Raw genomic sequence first — 14,710 nt, 5'->3', positions numbered from 1 at the left:
AATGGATTTGTACGGGTAATGACTCTGAAATTAGCAACTAGCTTTTCTCATCTCTCTGTGATATAGGAAAACACATTGGAACTTGGCTCATTTCTGGAGAACTCTTCTGATGATCCTCAGTTGCTCAGAATGCACATTTGGTCATCATTATCCCTTGTGTAATCAGTTTCTGCAAACTATAAAACGATGTTACAGTTATGTTTACAGAATAAGGGAACATGCTCCACACCTTAATCAAATCACTTAAAGATGAGCCTTCTTAGATAAAATGAATTCGTATATACAGGGGTAGTCATTAGATATCTAGTCTATACTTCGATTTATGCTATAGTGAGAGAAGTAATCTTCTGTCTCCTACTAGAAACCTCCAGATGAACCATGTGCCTAGAACTCTAAGGCATTTATTATAAATAATATGGTAGACGTGTTTACCAGACAAACCCTCCCACAACAAGATGATGCAGAGAATTCACAAATGCAAAAACGACTTGAAATCTGCTTTGAAACGGCCTAAAAATTTGGTCAGGAATTTGGACCCAATCAGTGCACAGAATTGCAGGTGCGGTGGCCCCACTGTTAAAAGGCTGGAGCCACGTGAATAATTTTCAGAACAGCTGTGGCTACTTGGGCCATAGTCTCTCATCAGTCATGGCTCCCGAAAATTTTTATTTATTGTTAAAATTTATAATAAACTTAAGACCAGACCGTGCATCAAACAAAAGAAAACTACGCGTAATTCCAAGGCTGCATCTTTTCAAAGGAATTTAATTCTGACTTCTGAATGCCATTAAGCAGTTTCTCTCTCCCTCTACTTCAGGGAAGAGAGAAAAGGAGGAATGATTTTTCTCTTTTCAGTAGTAACCGGTCACCAAACCTGTTCTGCCAAGCAAGTCTTTCCCTTCGCCGATTCTGATTTCTAAGTGCTCAGGGACCACGCTTAGAAACCTGTGCCTTCCTCCCATGTCAGATAAGCAGAAAGTTTGCTCTAGCTATGATAAATCTGCCCAACGCGGAGATGTTTTTGGCACAAACTGTACGTTAGAAAGATGATGATGATTAAACCCCTCTCCCCTCCCATTCTTTCGGCCGGGTAGTGTGTTTTGCCTGCATTTAAGAAATGTCCTTCAGCTGCAGGCGTGCGCGCGCTGAGCCTGCCGCCTGCGTTTCTGCGTCTACGGGGCAGGGCGACTGAGTCGGCTGAGTGTCACCCACAGATGTGACTGGTCTGCTCCCACGGAGGCGGCAGCCCCCTTCCTCTCTCCCGGCCTCTCCGGCCCGCGGCCCAGACCCAGGGAAGGGGAAGGAAGCCCTCGCCGCAAGCCGGCGTCTGGGCCGGCACCAAACACGCCGCCACCAAAAACTTTCTTCCCCCAGCTGCGCGCAACTTGTTGCCTTTTCGCCGGGCACGTTCTCGAGCTGAGTTTCTGTCCCCTGGGGTTTCCTCCTCTTCGCTCGCCTTCTCCCCGGCGGCGCGCGGGGACCTGGGCAGCCAGGGGCGCGGAGGCAGCCGCGGCGGGCCCCGGGGAGCAGGCGAAGGGGAAAGAGGAGGGGGCGGCGGCGGCGGCCCGGAGGAGGAACTGGTCACAGGGGACGGAGACGGGCGAGTGCCCGAAAAGGAAAGCGACGCCGCGGTTTGCTGCAGTCGGAATAAAGTTCGCGCCCTTTCCTCGGCGTTTCGCAGCCTCGCCTCCTCTCTCTCTCCGTCTTTGACAGCTGGGCGCTCGCGGCCACCTCCATCTCCACGCCCGCACCCCCCGGGGGGCGCCAAAGTTGTTTTTCCATCCCCAGCCAGAGCAGGGGGGAAAAGTAACAGGGCGGGGGGGAGGGAGAAATATACATCCTTCTTCCCGAAACCCCGAGAAATCGGAGGACAAACAACAACACAACTAACCTACTTTGATTTTGCGAAAGGGAAGCAACATTGTAGTCCCGACAGTTTTGCAGAGAGAGGAGAAACTTGTGGGGCTAGCAAATCCGCCCTGGGTCACCTCGGCCGCCGGTCCCTCCCCTCCCACCCCCCGCAGCAGCCCCCTCCCGGGACAGTCCGTTCCTTCTTTTTTTTTTTTTTTTTTGTCGCGAGGAGCCGGGGGGAACTCTGCAGGCTCCGACTCGGGGAGCGAGGGCGACCCTGGGCGCGGGTGTAAATCAGTCACCTGAGCGCCGAGGGGCCGCGGCGAGGGCGCGCGCGGGCGGGCGGGCGGGGAGAGGCGGAGGCGGCGAGAGCGGCGGCCCGGAGGAAATCGGGAGGGGGAGGGAAAGAAAGGCCGAGACGGAGGAGCGAGAGGCGGCCGAGGGGCTGGTCCAGGCGCGGCCGCTAAGAGGAGACCAAGAGGCGGGGGCTGCACTTGACAACCAGCATGCCGAGATGGTAAGAAGTTTCCACCCTCCTTTGCTTTTTATTCTAGACTTCGTAGGACAGGAGCCCCGCGCCCGCGCGCCCCCCGGGCCGCCCGGGGGCCGTGTTACCCTCCAGGGCAGCGGCGGGAGGTGCAGGGGGGCGGTGAGGGGGGCGGGCAGGAGAGGAGCGCCCCAGTCGACCCTGGCCCCTGCCGTGCTCCCGAAACCTTCCCTGAACTTGGCCCAAGTTTCCGAGGAGAGCTCCAGGTGGGAGGGGGTGGGAGGCAGGGGGCCCGCGAAGGTCGCCCCCCTCGCGCGGCTGCCGGCAAAGGTGAGCGGCGGCGAGCGGGAGGCTCCAGGGCGTGGGGACCGGCCGGGGGGCACGGGGCGGAAGGCAGGCGGGATGAATGGAGCGCGGGCGGGAGCACAGGGCGGAGTGCAGGGCGTTTGGGACCCACGGCAACTTTTAAAACTTGCCCGCGAGTGAGGGAGCGGCGGCGGGGCGCGGGCGCCGGGGCGCGCTGGTGCGCCGCGCCGCGGGGACGCGGCCACCGGTCCCCGGCACCTTCGCTCTCCTCTCCCCTCTCCCGCACGTTTGGGAAACCTCCCTTTGCAAATGCAGAAAATGTAGGAAGTGCTCCTGGAGGTTTTCTAAACATTATGGAAAACGCAGGGCAGGAAAATAAGCCCGAGAGGGAGAGATTTTGAGGTGCAATTCTACAGGAGCCGAATTCTTTTACTTACACATTGACTGCAGGGTGGCATTTGGGGCCTGGGGAGGGGGCAGAATAAAAAAAAAAAAAAGCGAAGAAAACCTAGGTGAAATCCCTTGTGAAGTGAGGCTGAGATTGAAAAGAGTTCCAAGTGCAAGTGGTGGAGGAGGTGGGAAGGCTTTACGAAGCGAGATTCCAGCACAACCGCGCTTCTCGAAGCGGCTTCTCTGCAGCGAGGCAGCGTGCAATTAGTTCGCTGGTGATGAGTGCTCTGTCCTCTTTCGGGCAAGTGATTTGTTAGAAATGGGTCTGGACCACTCCCTTCCTTTTAGTTTGCTTCCACCCAGTGCTGTTGTTACCCCCACTTGGGGTTTTGATATACTGTGTTTCGCATGCAGATAGAATATGGAAGAAAAAAGGAGATAGCGGGTTGGCATTTTTTTCTCTTCCCTTCCCCCTAATGTGACATCTCTTGTTTCAGTGATCAAAGTCATGACTGGAGTGTAGGAGATGCGACTGTCAAATGCAGTCACAAAAAAAAAAAAAGTAGCGTGCGCCCAAGACTGTGGTTACAGTAACGCTGACAGAAATTAAAGTGGTTTTGAAAGCAGCGTGCGATTTATGGTGGTTCCCATTTACCCTAGAGTCAAGCTGTTGTAAAACTGATGTACAAAAGACATCATAAAATTATCCTGTGTACCCAGGATTAAAGTGGCAAAAAGTGGCCTGTTTTATTATTTTTTATGTCCTTTGTGGACAGTTGCAATGGTTGGAACCTGTGTTTAAGTGGAGGCGTCAAAGCAAAATATTAAATGTATCTGTTTAGCGCTTGAGAGTTTTTCTTCTAGCGGCATTTAACACAAGAATACTGTAAAAGCCAGTCGTAGGTAGGATTTTTCTGCCCTTTTCCCCCAGCCTGTATACTGCTTGTCTACATGTCTATCCCCAAATACTAATCATTTTGAACAGTGGCTAAGCCCATTTGTCATCCACTGCTTTGTATTGTGCAGTTTCAGATGTAAGTGCACACACGTACATGCTTTAAGTGGGGGAATTTATTTCTGGCACTATTAGTTAGTGTGTCTGACCTGAAGACGCACGCAAGAGTAGTGAGATTTTGTACAAGTTAGTAGAACTTCCTTTCCCCTTTGGAATCACCCCAGAAATCCCTTGTGAACCTTTACAGGGTATCTGTGTTTTATGTTATACTTGTAGCTGTTTCATTTAAACTGCTCAATGAAGTTCTTAGTTGTAGCCACGCTTTCTGTTCCCGGAGAGCTGAGTATTTAAAATCCAGATTGCCAATCACTTTAGCAAAGTACAGGACTATCTCTGAGGGAAGTAATCCTGAGCCTGAATGTAAACTCTGTCTGAGGATCTTGTGAGAAAAGCCTAAAACTGTCTTTTTTCCCTTCCTTGAGAATATTAAGTTCGGTGTTGTTTGCATGCAAGACTTTGAAAAAGAACCTACGTCACGTGATGTTTGAAAATAAATATTAAGAAAATATTCTTAGCGGTTGTACGTTCCCCATACCTGATTTTCTTTTTTTTTCTACCTGAAATGTAAGATATCTGTCAGGCAGGGATATGTGATTACAAAAAGAAGCAGACAAAAGCAGAGCTGACTATTGCTGTATTAAAATGTAAGTGTTACAGTTTGAATTTTCAAGTGAGAGTTTTTGAGTTCAGTGCTTTACATAACATTTTGTCCTAATCTTGCTTGCTGTCAGGGATGTTTCATGGTTGTGCAATTGCTGCAGTCAAGAATGCCAATTTGCATTCCAGGAGTGTCATTTGATTACTTTTATCTGCACAGCTCCAAGACCGGCCCAGACCTCTCGTTTCATCTTGCCATGTCACGAGTCAATGCTGTGTCGTCTTTTCAAAAATCTGCCTGATTTAGACAAGAAAGAAAAGTACTTTCATGTTGCAGCCGCAGTCCCCTGCTAACTTGTCAGCAGCAGGATATGATTCACTTGGGCCCAGAAGAATGGAACAGAGAGGCGGGTTAGGCGGTTCAATAAAGCCCACGGACAGGTAGTGTGTGACATCCCCAGAGAGCCGCAGTTAATGAAGAACAGGTCTGCTTAGTTCTCCACACGCTGACCTGGTGCTGTCCCCACAGTTTTCTCATTTGATCTTTCCCAGCAAATTGATCTTTTCTTGTATTTTTTTGCCTTCCAAGTTAGTCCTTGTGGGACTGAAATTAGCAGAGCAACTTAAGTTGGATAATACAGCTGTTCAGAAAAGAAGAAATTGGACACTGGCTCAGAAAGGGGCGGGGGCTGGGGAGTGGAGGGAGCTATCCTTTTTGTTGTTGTTCCTGGGAATATTTCTTAGATTAAGGCAGTCCAAAATAGGTGATGACTTGAAGTTAGTGGTTCCCTTTATTTTTAATTTTAGAGTTAAGGTTCCACACCATTTTAAATGTTCCTTAAGTATTTGAAAGATGGTCCTAGGGAGTATGAGTTGGATTTAGCATTTTTCCTATTTACTTGTTTGAAATGATTTGCCAGTCGACTGTGTGGCTTTTCTGGCTATTGTAAGATAGACTAAATACCAATGGCATATTTCAACCATATTATTTATAGTCTTCTAAATAACTACAATCCCAAAATAGCCAATACTGAATAGCAGAAAAGATTAAACAATAAAAAAGTCATTACCAGTGTTGTGTATAAATATTATGGTACATGGAAATGTTTTCTACAAATTACCGTCAGCATCTTTGTTTTACGTAAACTCCACAGATACACTGTCAAGAAAATGTTTTTTTTTAAAAAAATGTTCAAGATTCTGCATTTAAATACGGGTTTTTAAAACTGTAGCAGATAACAGGTTTGAATTTCTGTAGATATTCACGCATGTTATTTGTGTTTTGAGATTAAAATTAATTTTAGCAAGATGGATGAATCTAAATTGGGAACGTGTACGTAATTTAAACAGGTTAAAGTTTCACTATAGAATTTTGTGTATAAAGCTTAGGTGGGAAGCGATTAAGAGATGCTGAACTTGATGTGGCTATAAGGAGTGGTGCTTTCTGAATTCCTCTGCAGATGATCTCATTTACCATCTACATCCTTACAAGAAACAGTTGAAAACAACATTTCTTGTGGAAGGGGCGGCAGCCTCCTCCAGTCTTGCCTGTTGCATGGGAATTACATAGGATCATTGGTTCATTGGTTAGTAAACTCCTCTCAGAAGAGCTAGAGGGAGCCTCGTGATTTTATTAGATATACTTAAGGGTGGAAAAAAAAAAAAGCAGCCCAGCAATCAGAATGTTGCAGAAAAAGGATAGATCATGAATACTGGCTTAGTGTTTACTCGTAGAGGTGGCTATTGTAGTTTCCTTTTTTCAGCTGTGATAGAAACAACAGAACTTTCTACAAGAACAGTCAAGCAGCTAGGATTTCTTGGGTTCTACCTTTAAGATGATTTGAAGATCAAGCAAAATGCAGCAAAGACATTTTTAAATCTGTTTTGGTTTCCTGAGAACTGTTTGTCCTTTTGTCAACTAAAGGAGTCCTGTTAGGAGGCCAACCTTCAAAGTTCTATTAGAGCTGACTTCCTACCAACCCAGTGAGGAGGGGGTACCTTCTTGCAGTTCACTCAGGACAGCCTCCTTTCTGTAAATCATGGTTTTGAAGTCGTTCTACATGTAACTGCCGTACCCTGGCGAGAAAACGCCTTTAAAATAAATGCTCCATGTTAGAAGCATATATAGTAAACCATTTATAAAGCTGAAACATTAGGAGTCCATAAATAAGTTAAATTTAAAGGAATAGAACTTAAGTGGTATTAAATTCAATATCTGTTGTTTAATTTCACATTTGTTTATCAGTCTTTCCACTAAAATTTGTGATATGTTTACTTTGAAGAGCCATTGATCATAATTGCTCTTTAATATTTATATACTAGTTTTTAGTAGCATCAATTTGGACAAACTTATTTACCATTTAAGTAAATAGTATAATCCAGTGAGATAAACTACCCAGATTTGTCTCTTTTTTTAAGTTCTTGCACAGTAGCTCTCATTATGTCGCTAGCCAATAAAAGTCTTTATTTGTTGCTTATTAGAACCCTCAGTACACGCAAGAGTTCAGCTATAATTTAATTTGGCTGTTCAAAGAGGCTGCCTTGTTTTAAAACATGTTCTCACTACATTTTTACCATTTATTGTGAAGCTATATTGTAACTCATACATATGCATAGGAACGATTTTACAGATATGTCATTTTTTAAGGTTTTGCCAAGCAGAGTCATAACTTATTTTCTTTTAAGGAAAATCTATACCTAAACAATGTCAAGTTTTTTTTCTTTTTGCTTTGTTTTTCCCTTGATGTTCTGGAGCATTTTTTTTTCTTGGTGATTGCAGTAGTCTTGCTGTTATAATTTAAAATCACTTCCCTGTAAGGGATACAGTCTTCCTTAAGGTGCAGCGAGAAGGGCGCTGGAAAAAAATAACTTCAGTAATTAAGAATTCTAGTTGAGGATCTTTCACTATTGCAGGCTCTTGAAATTATAGAAAGTTTGCCGTATGCTTTACACATTGCTCGAATGATAAATTCAGTTTCCTTGCAGTAAACTGCAGGGAAGTTTTGCAATGAGTGGAAAATGGCTTGAGAGTTTTGGTGGTATTTGTAACAAATCATGTTAACTAAAGAATAGAACTTGACTATAAAACTCGAAGATGAGTATCAGGATTTCTTCTACAAGGAAGGCAGAATGTGGAATTGCTAAATGAGTCACTGCATGTATATCTTACCACTGGGAATCGCATCAAGCCAGCCCTCTAGATACAGTATTTAATAGTTGTCAAAATGTACAGTATTGTCTTGGAACTTGTGGTTCATGAGTTCATAGTCCCTGCTTTTTTGTGTTTAGTACAAAGATGTAACAACCCACACAAAACATTTTTCTCTTATTATGACCTTACATTTGCCAAAGTGCCCCATGCTGAAATTCCTTTTCAGTATCTTTTTTTTTTTTTTAGTCCAAAGCCAGACGTGTACCCAGACACAAAAGCCTCTGTGTATAGCAAGCTGTTTTAAATATTGTGACTCGACGATGTGCTGTCCTTTCTCTGCTTGAGCCAAGGATCTCTGCTCAGTGTCTGTGGATTACCAAGCCCCTTCTTTATTGTACCTCTTGTCAACTATTCCTATTCATTTAACCTTTCATTAGTGTCTGTGCAGCTTCACTGTCTGGAAAGGCAAGGAAAAACCGAAAGGCCCCACTGTCACAGTTATTAGATTTCTCGGTTACATCCCAGCAACCATAAAGAAGTAAGAGTCGACACTATTGTCGTGCATGCTGCTGTCCTGGGGTGCAGCTCTTCTGTGCATGTCAAGGACATGTGCCACATGTTGATATGCATCCCGGGGATAAATGCACAACACGGGGGATAGGCCGACGCTGGCAGTAATGAGCTTTGTAGGAGTTATTGCAAAGACCAACAGTTTGTGAAGGAATTTTGCTTAACAGGCCAAGGAGATAGACAGAGCTGAGGGCTGCCAAGATCTGCCTGTGCGGAGCTTGTCAGTCACATTGTTTTCATCTAAACTTCATTTGAGGGGAAAATTGAATAGGTTTGACAGCAGTGAAAAGTCTTATTTTCATTTTTTAATCTTTCAGAGGATAAAAAATACTTCTGGTGACTATTTAGTGTATTGTAACTATGTTTTTATACTGACTGAATCATGTGTATCAGTGGATCTATTTGCAATTTATCTTAATTCTTACATACCTAGAAAAGAATTGAGATATTTCATAGATGTATATATATTTTAAAATCTGTAAAAATAATGTAGCCTATTAATTTTCCTGTGCTACTATTTTCCCCTTTTGATTTCCCTCTAGCATAGTCTGGTGTTATCGCTTGCAGTTTTAGAAATGCATTTGCCTTGTTGCCTCAAAGTAAAGGAAAAAAAATATATCATTGGATCATTTTCAAATCATAATAAAGATAAATATGTGCAGATTGGAAAATATTACCTCAACATCTTAGAAGATTCATCGAATTACTTTTTTAAGAATTCTCAAATATTTGAGTAGAAAATGGTAAACTATAATACCTTCATTTCTCTTTACCCAAAAGTTCGTTTATTATTTTTTTTAACTAGGAAAATCTTTGTTACCCAGGGAGATTAAAATATTTTTGTCTTTCTAATTTAAATAATTTTTCAGTTTACCGAACTCTTTTGGGGCTCTCCATTAACTTTGCAAATATATTAATGATTTATTACCAAATGCCTGTAAAGTGATTTATAATTTTTACTTGACCCTACCTTTTTTAGCCAAGGCTAACTTTTTAATAGCAGTATTGGAAAGCCTCGCTGGTAAGCTTTTCATGGTGTCTTATAAATGTATTAATGGGTTAAGTTATCTTTGTTTCAAGGAAGAGAGATGAGCTATTTTTCATACTCCTTCCTTCAGGTGGGATGTTCCCCTGTAGGGAAGCCTATTCAGTAATTGACAGCCAAGTGCCCAGCCAGCCTAGGGCCACAATCTAGTCTCTTGGCCATTGGGTGCAAGTTCTGTATAATAAGGGGAATCTGCCTTGATCATCTGAGGTGACCTGGTGGCCTTCCCACAGACGAGGGAAGGGTATGTAAACTTTCTCCCTTCTAATAGTCCTGTTCCCGTTCATCATGGTTTGTGTTGGGAGAACTTGAAAAGGAAAGAGGGACTTTTGAGGCTATCATTATACACGCACCCCCCCTTGACCCCCCCGCCAAGAAAAACCTAGAAAATAGGCCAGTGCTATGTGGTAATTCAACGGAATACATGGCAGGAGCTACTCGCTATTCTCCATCCTGTCAGGATCGCAGTGCAGCCCGCTGACCACACGTTGGAAGGCAGTTGCACCATTGTCCACTCCAGAGTGAGAACAGCCCCGGGGCGGGGTTTGGAGACAGGCCCTGTTGCATTCCACCTAGGTTGGAGAGCCTCCGTTCCATCATTTGTAAAACAAGTGAGTATGGTAATTTCTAAGTTTCTTTCCAATTGGAACATTTTGTTTTATTTGATAGGACTATATAATCACAGCAGCTTATTATTTTTAATAGCTATATTGAGATATTATTCACAGACTATACAATTCACCCGTTTAAAATGTACAATTAATAATATTCCATTCTGTGGTTATAGCACCTTTTATTTATCCATTCATCCAATGATGGATATTTGGGTTGTTTCCACTTTTGGCTTACTATGAATAACGCTGCTGTGAACATTTGTGTACGAGTATTGTGTTTTCATTTTTTGTTGGGAATATACCTAGGAGTGAAATTGCTGAGTCATCTGGTAACTCTATCTTTAACCTTTTGAGGGAACTGCCAATTGTCTTCCAAAGCAGCTGCACCATTTTACATTCCCACCAAAAGTGTGTGAGTTTTCTAATCTCTCCACATCCTCTCCAAACTTGTTATTGTCTTTTAATTTTAACCGTCCTAGTGGGTGTAAAGTGGTTTAATTTGCATCTCCCTGATAGCTAATGATTTCTCTGATGGCTAATTAACCATCTTTTCATGTGCTTATTGGTTATTTGTATATCTTCTCTGTATAACAGAGAAATGTCAGTTAAATCTTTTCCCCATTTTTCATTTAGGCTATTTGTCTTTTTATTGTTGAGTTGTAAGAGCTCTTTATATATTCTGGACACAAGTCCTTTATTAGATATGAGATTTGCAAATATTTTCTCCCGTTTGGTGGGTTGTCTTTTTACTTTTTTGATGGTGTCCTTTGAAGCGCGGAAGCTTTAAATTTTGATAAAGTCCAACTTCTTAATTCTTTCTTCTGTTGTTTGTGCTTTTGGTGTGCTAAGAAACTACTGTCTAACCCAAGGTAGTAAATTTACCCCTGTGTTTTCTTCTAAGAGTCTTATAGTTTGAGCTCTTACATTTAAGTCTTCAATCCATTTGGGTTAACTTTTGTGTATAATGTGAAGTAGGGGTCCGACTTCATTCTTTTGAATGGATATTCAGTTGTTCCCAGCACCAGTTGTTGAAAAGACAATTCTCTCCCCATTGAATTATCCTGGCACCTTTGAGGAAAATCATTTGACCACAAATGTTAGGTTTCATTTCTGGACTCTCCATTTGGTTCCATTGATCTGTATGTCTGTCCCTGTGTAAGTACCACACTGTCTTGATAACGGTTGCAACTGAGAAGTGTGGCTCTTTCAACTTTGTTCCTCTTTTTCAAGATTATTTTGGCTATTCTTGGTTCCTTGTAGTTTACTTAAAAAAATTTTTTTTATTGTAAAAAAACATAAAATTTAACAACTTAATCCCTTTTAAGTGTACGGTACAGTAGTGTTAAATAAATCTTGTGCAACATATCTTGAGAACTTTTTCATCTTGCAAAACTGAAACTCTATACCTATTGAACAAAAACTCCCCTTTTCTTCCTCCCCAAGCCCCTGGCAACCACATTCTATTTTCTAAGTAGTCAAACTACTTTAAATACTTCATGTTAAGTGAAATCATGCAGTATTTGTGCTCCTGTAACTGCCTTATTTCAGTTAGCATAATGTCCTTGAGGTTCACGCATGTTGTAGCACTTGACAGGATTTCCTTTTTTAAGGGTGAATAATATTTCGTTGTCTGTATATACCGCATTTTCTTTACCCATTCATTCATAGATGGACATTTAGACTGAGTCTGCCTCTTGGCTATTGTGAATAATGCTGCAGTGAACATGGGTGTACAAATAACTACAAGATTCTGCTTTCAGTTTTTTGAATCTATACCCAGAAATGGGCTTGCTGGATCATATAGTAATTCTATTTTTAATTTTTTGAGGAACTTCCATACAATTTTCCATAGCTGCTGCTCCATTTTGCATTTAACCAACAGTGCCCAAGGGTTCCAATTTCTTCGCATCCTTGACAACACTTGTTATTTTCTGTTTTTTTTTTTTTTTGAATAGTGGCCTTTCAAACAGGTGTGAGCTAACATCTCATTGTGGTTTTGATTTGTATTTCTCTGTTGATTAGTTATGTTGGGCCCCTTTTCGTGTACCTGTTGGCTGTTTGTATATCTTTTTTGGAGAAACGTCTATTGAAGTCCTTCACCCACTTTTTAATTGGATTATTTGTTTTTTTGTTGAGTTGTAAAAGTTCTTTATATATTCTGGATATTAACCCCTTATCGGAAGTATGGTTTGTAAGCGTTTCCTCCCATTCAGCAAGTTGCTTTTTCACTCTGTTGATTCTTTCCTTGCTGTACAGAAGCTCCTCAGTTTGATGTCGTCCTATTTGTCTGTTCTTTCTTTTGTTGCCCTTAGCGGTTTACTTTTGAAACTCAGATTTATCTGAGCCTCAGAAGAGTAAAGGCTATATTAAGAAAGTACATCTATTGTTTGGGTAAAAAACTCTTGGTAGTATTCCAGGGGACAAGAAATATGTCATTTGGTAGCCAAAAGAGGATGGCTCTTAGTTCCCAGTGAAACATTCTGGTTTTACTTTGATGTTTCTTAATTATCATTGGGTTTAAAAGCATCCTAGGTGTTCTATATGATAAGAGATACACTTCATGCCTTGGAGGGTGGAATTAAGTACCTAGAAATAATTGTTTTTGGTTTTATAAATACCTCAAAAGGAAAGGTGAAAAAAAACCCATCATTGAGAAAATTGTTCTTCCTAGATATTCTGTTGTCACTAGAAAAACACCAACAGTGATTAAAACTAAAAATTAGTGTATGATCTCAAACCCCAACTAACTGGTCCAGTTAAGGTGTAAATAAATACCATGTTCATCATATCTGGCATGGCACATTCAGAAACATGAGCTTGTTTTGAAGTTTACCTGGCAAATTTTGTAATTAAAATATGTCATTGTTGAATTAGAGAAACAGGAACAAATGGGAGGTAAACTAATTTGGAGGCAGCTGTATTGTGTCCTTGTTGAATTAAATATTTGTTCCCTTACAGTTATAGTTTTGTCTTTATTCATGCTAATGAAGACATGTATTATTTCTCTGTAAGTAATTGCTTTTCAGGTATTCTGATGGACTGCTCTTGCTTGACTGCATTGTGTAGTTTTGGCCTTTCGCCAGTTGTTTTGGACAAAAGTTTTATTATTCATTCAGTATCAACTATTAATTAAATGACTAACTGATCAAATATATATGTGCAGAGTTATGTATTTCTTTCCCCTTGTCAGTGTTTATGTATCTAAATAGTAATTAGCCAGTTTTAAATTGTATCTCATGACATGCTTGAGGATTTGCTTTTTTCCTGGGGAAAATTCTGTAGAGGATTCAAAATCATTTATAAAAATTAGTACGGTAGAAAATTTTATATTTACCAGACACTTGAGTTTTGGTTATATAAATTTCATTATACAAAGGGAACACATTTTGTTAATGTTGGACAAAAACTTAATGCTACTTTTCTGTTCTTTTTAACGTGTTTTGACGTGTTCATATGTGTGTTTTATTTATATGGAATGACAAAATTGTGTGTACTGTGCTTGATGTCTTTCTCAGTTTGGGGATATAAACTAAGTAAGTAACTGGAATAATACAGCCGTACAAAGCAAGTCCACTCGGTTCTCTGTCCTGTGGTATTTAATCTCCCTGTAATACACATTTTACTCTCTAGTGGATTAGGGAAGTTTATTCTGTCAACAGGTACGTACGCTAACAGGTATGCTTCTGGAAGTACAATGTGATGGTTCAGATTTTCCTCTCGTCCTCCATGGTGATTGGAAACAAAACATACTTGTTTGAATTGGTTTTTGATAGACTAAAACACTAATTTTGCTGCAGAATACATTAACTCTAAATGACCCTTAAAAAGTAGATGTGTTATTTAAACCCAGAAATTCTGCCAGGTTTGTTAAGCCATGTTTTTTACCCGATAAGTGTCCTTTATAAAAAATATTTTCAGATAAAGGACTTATGTCTGTTCACTGGTTTCACAGCTTCACTTATGTCCATAAACAGCCACCAGTCACTGACATGACATTTCTGTGTACAGAGGACAATGATAATTAAATCTAATGAAAATTTGTGCACGTGTGTGTGTGTATGTGTAGAAGCATCGTGACAAACTGATACTTTGCAGTTTCCTTATCGGGGAAGGAGAAGGCAGAACATTATGGTTTACTGAAATTTTATTTTTGGGCGGGGGAAAGAGTTTGACCCTAATGTTGTATTTTCATACTTCAGTAATACCTAGTATGTTACTTTTTGTAGTTTCAAGTATATATATGGATGGCATGGATGAATATTGAATGTATCGCTGAATATTTTATTAATGTTGTCAAATCGTGTTTCTGAGATACAGATATGCAAAGTAATAAATCTGTTAACAGCCAACAAGTAAATGTTAGTTACCATACGCAGAATAACTTGTGGTAGGTTTGCATGAAACATTAGACAACAGTGTACTGATTGGATAAAAATAAAAGATGCTCTCAAAAGATATTAGGTTTTTATGTGCAAGCTGTACGTTTGGCCACTCTCTTGGGTGCTGTGGGTATTACAGATGAAGTGGAAGCTATAACCCTAACATTAAGGAGCACAAAATTCATTGGCAGGAGGATATTCATTATCTTAAAGAATAACCATAGTCTAGGGGACTTCCTCTGGTCTTGGTATGTTTAGAAGTCCAATTTTGTCAATACCCCTTTGAAAGAGATCTGTCCATGGGC

The 14,710-nt window shown here is 41.2% G+C and overlaps 1 protein-coding gene across 11 annotated transcripts in view; it reads left to right on the top strand.

Annotated features, from left to right (window-relative positions):
• Positions 1 to 2,221: 2,221 nt before the first annotated feature.
• Positions 2,222 to 14,710, top strand: part of BNC2 (basonuclin zinc finger protein 2) — a 416,788-nt gene continuing 404,299 nt past the window's right edge. For 5 of the 11 annotated variants that reach the window (XM_070589732.1, XM_070589727.1, XM_070589726.1 and 2 more), the window contains exon 1: positions 2,239 to 2,368. In XM_070589732.1, the coding sequence (XP_070445833.1) occupies positions 2,366 to 2,368 (3 nt within the window). In that variant the 5' untranslated portion in view covers positions 2,239 to 2,365. Of the gene's footprint in view, positions 2,369 to 14,710 lie in introns of all 11 variants that reach the window. The other 6 variants (XM_070589725.1, XM_070589739.1, XM_070589737.1 and 3 more) reach the window with 3 other exon arrangements.

The sequence above is a fragment of the Equus przewalskii genome, chromosome 22, assembly GCF_037783145.1.
Source record: "Equus przewalskii isolate Varuska chromosome 22, EquPr2, whole genome shotgun sequence".
Classification (NCBI taxonomy): domain Eukaryota; kingdom Metazoa; phylum Chordata; class Mammalia; order Perissodactyla; family Equidae; genus Equus; species Equus przewalskii.
Note: the sequence above shows the minus strand (reverse complement) of the source record. Positions and strands in the feature narration are given on the sequence as shown.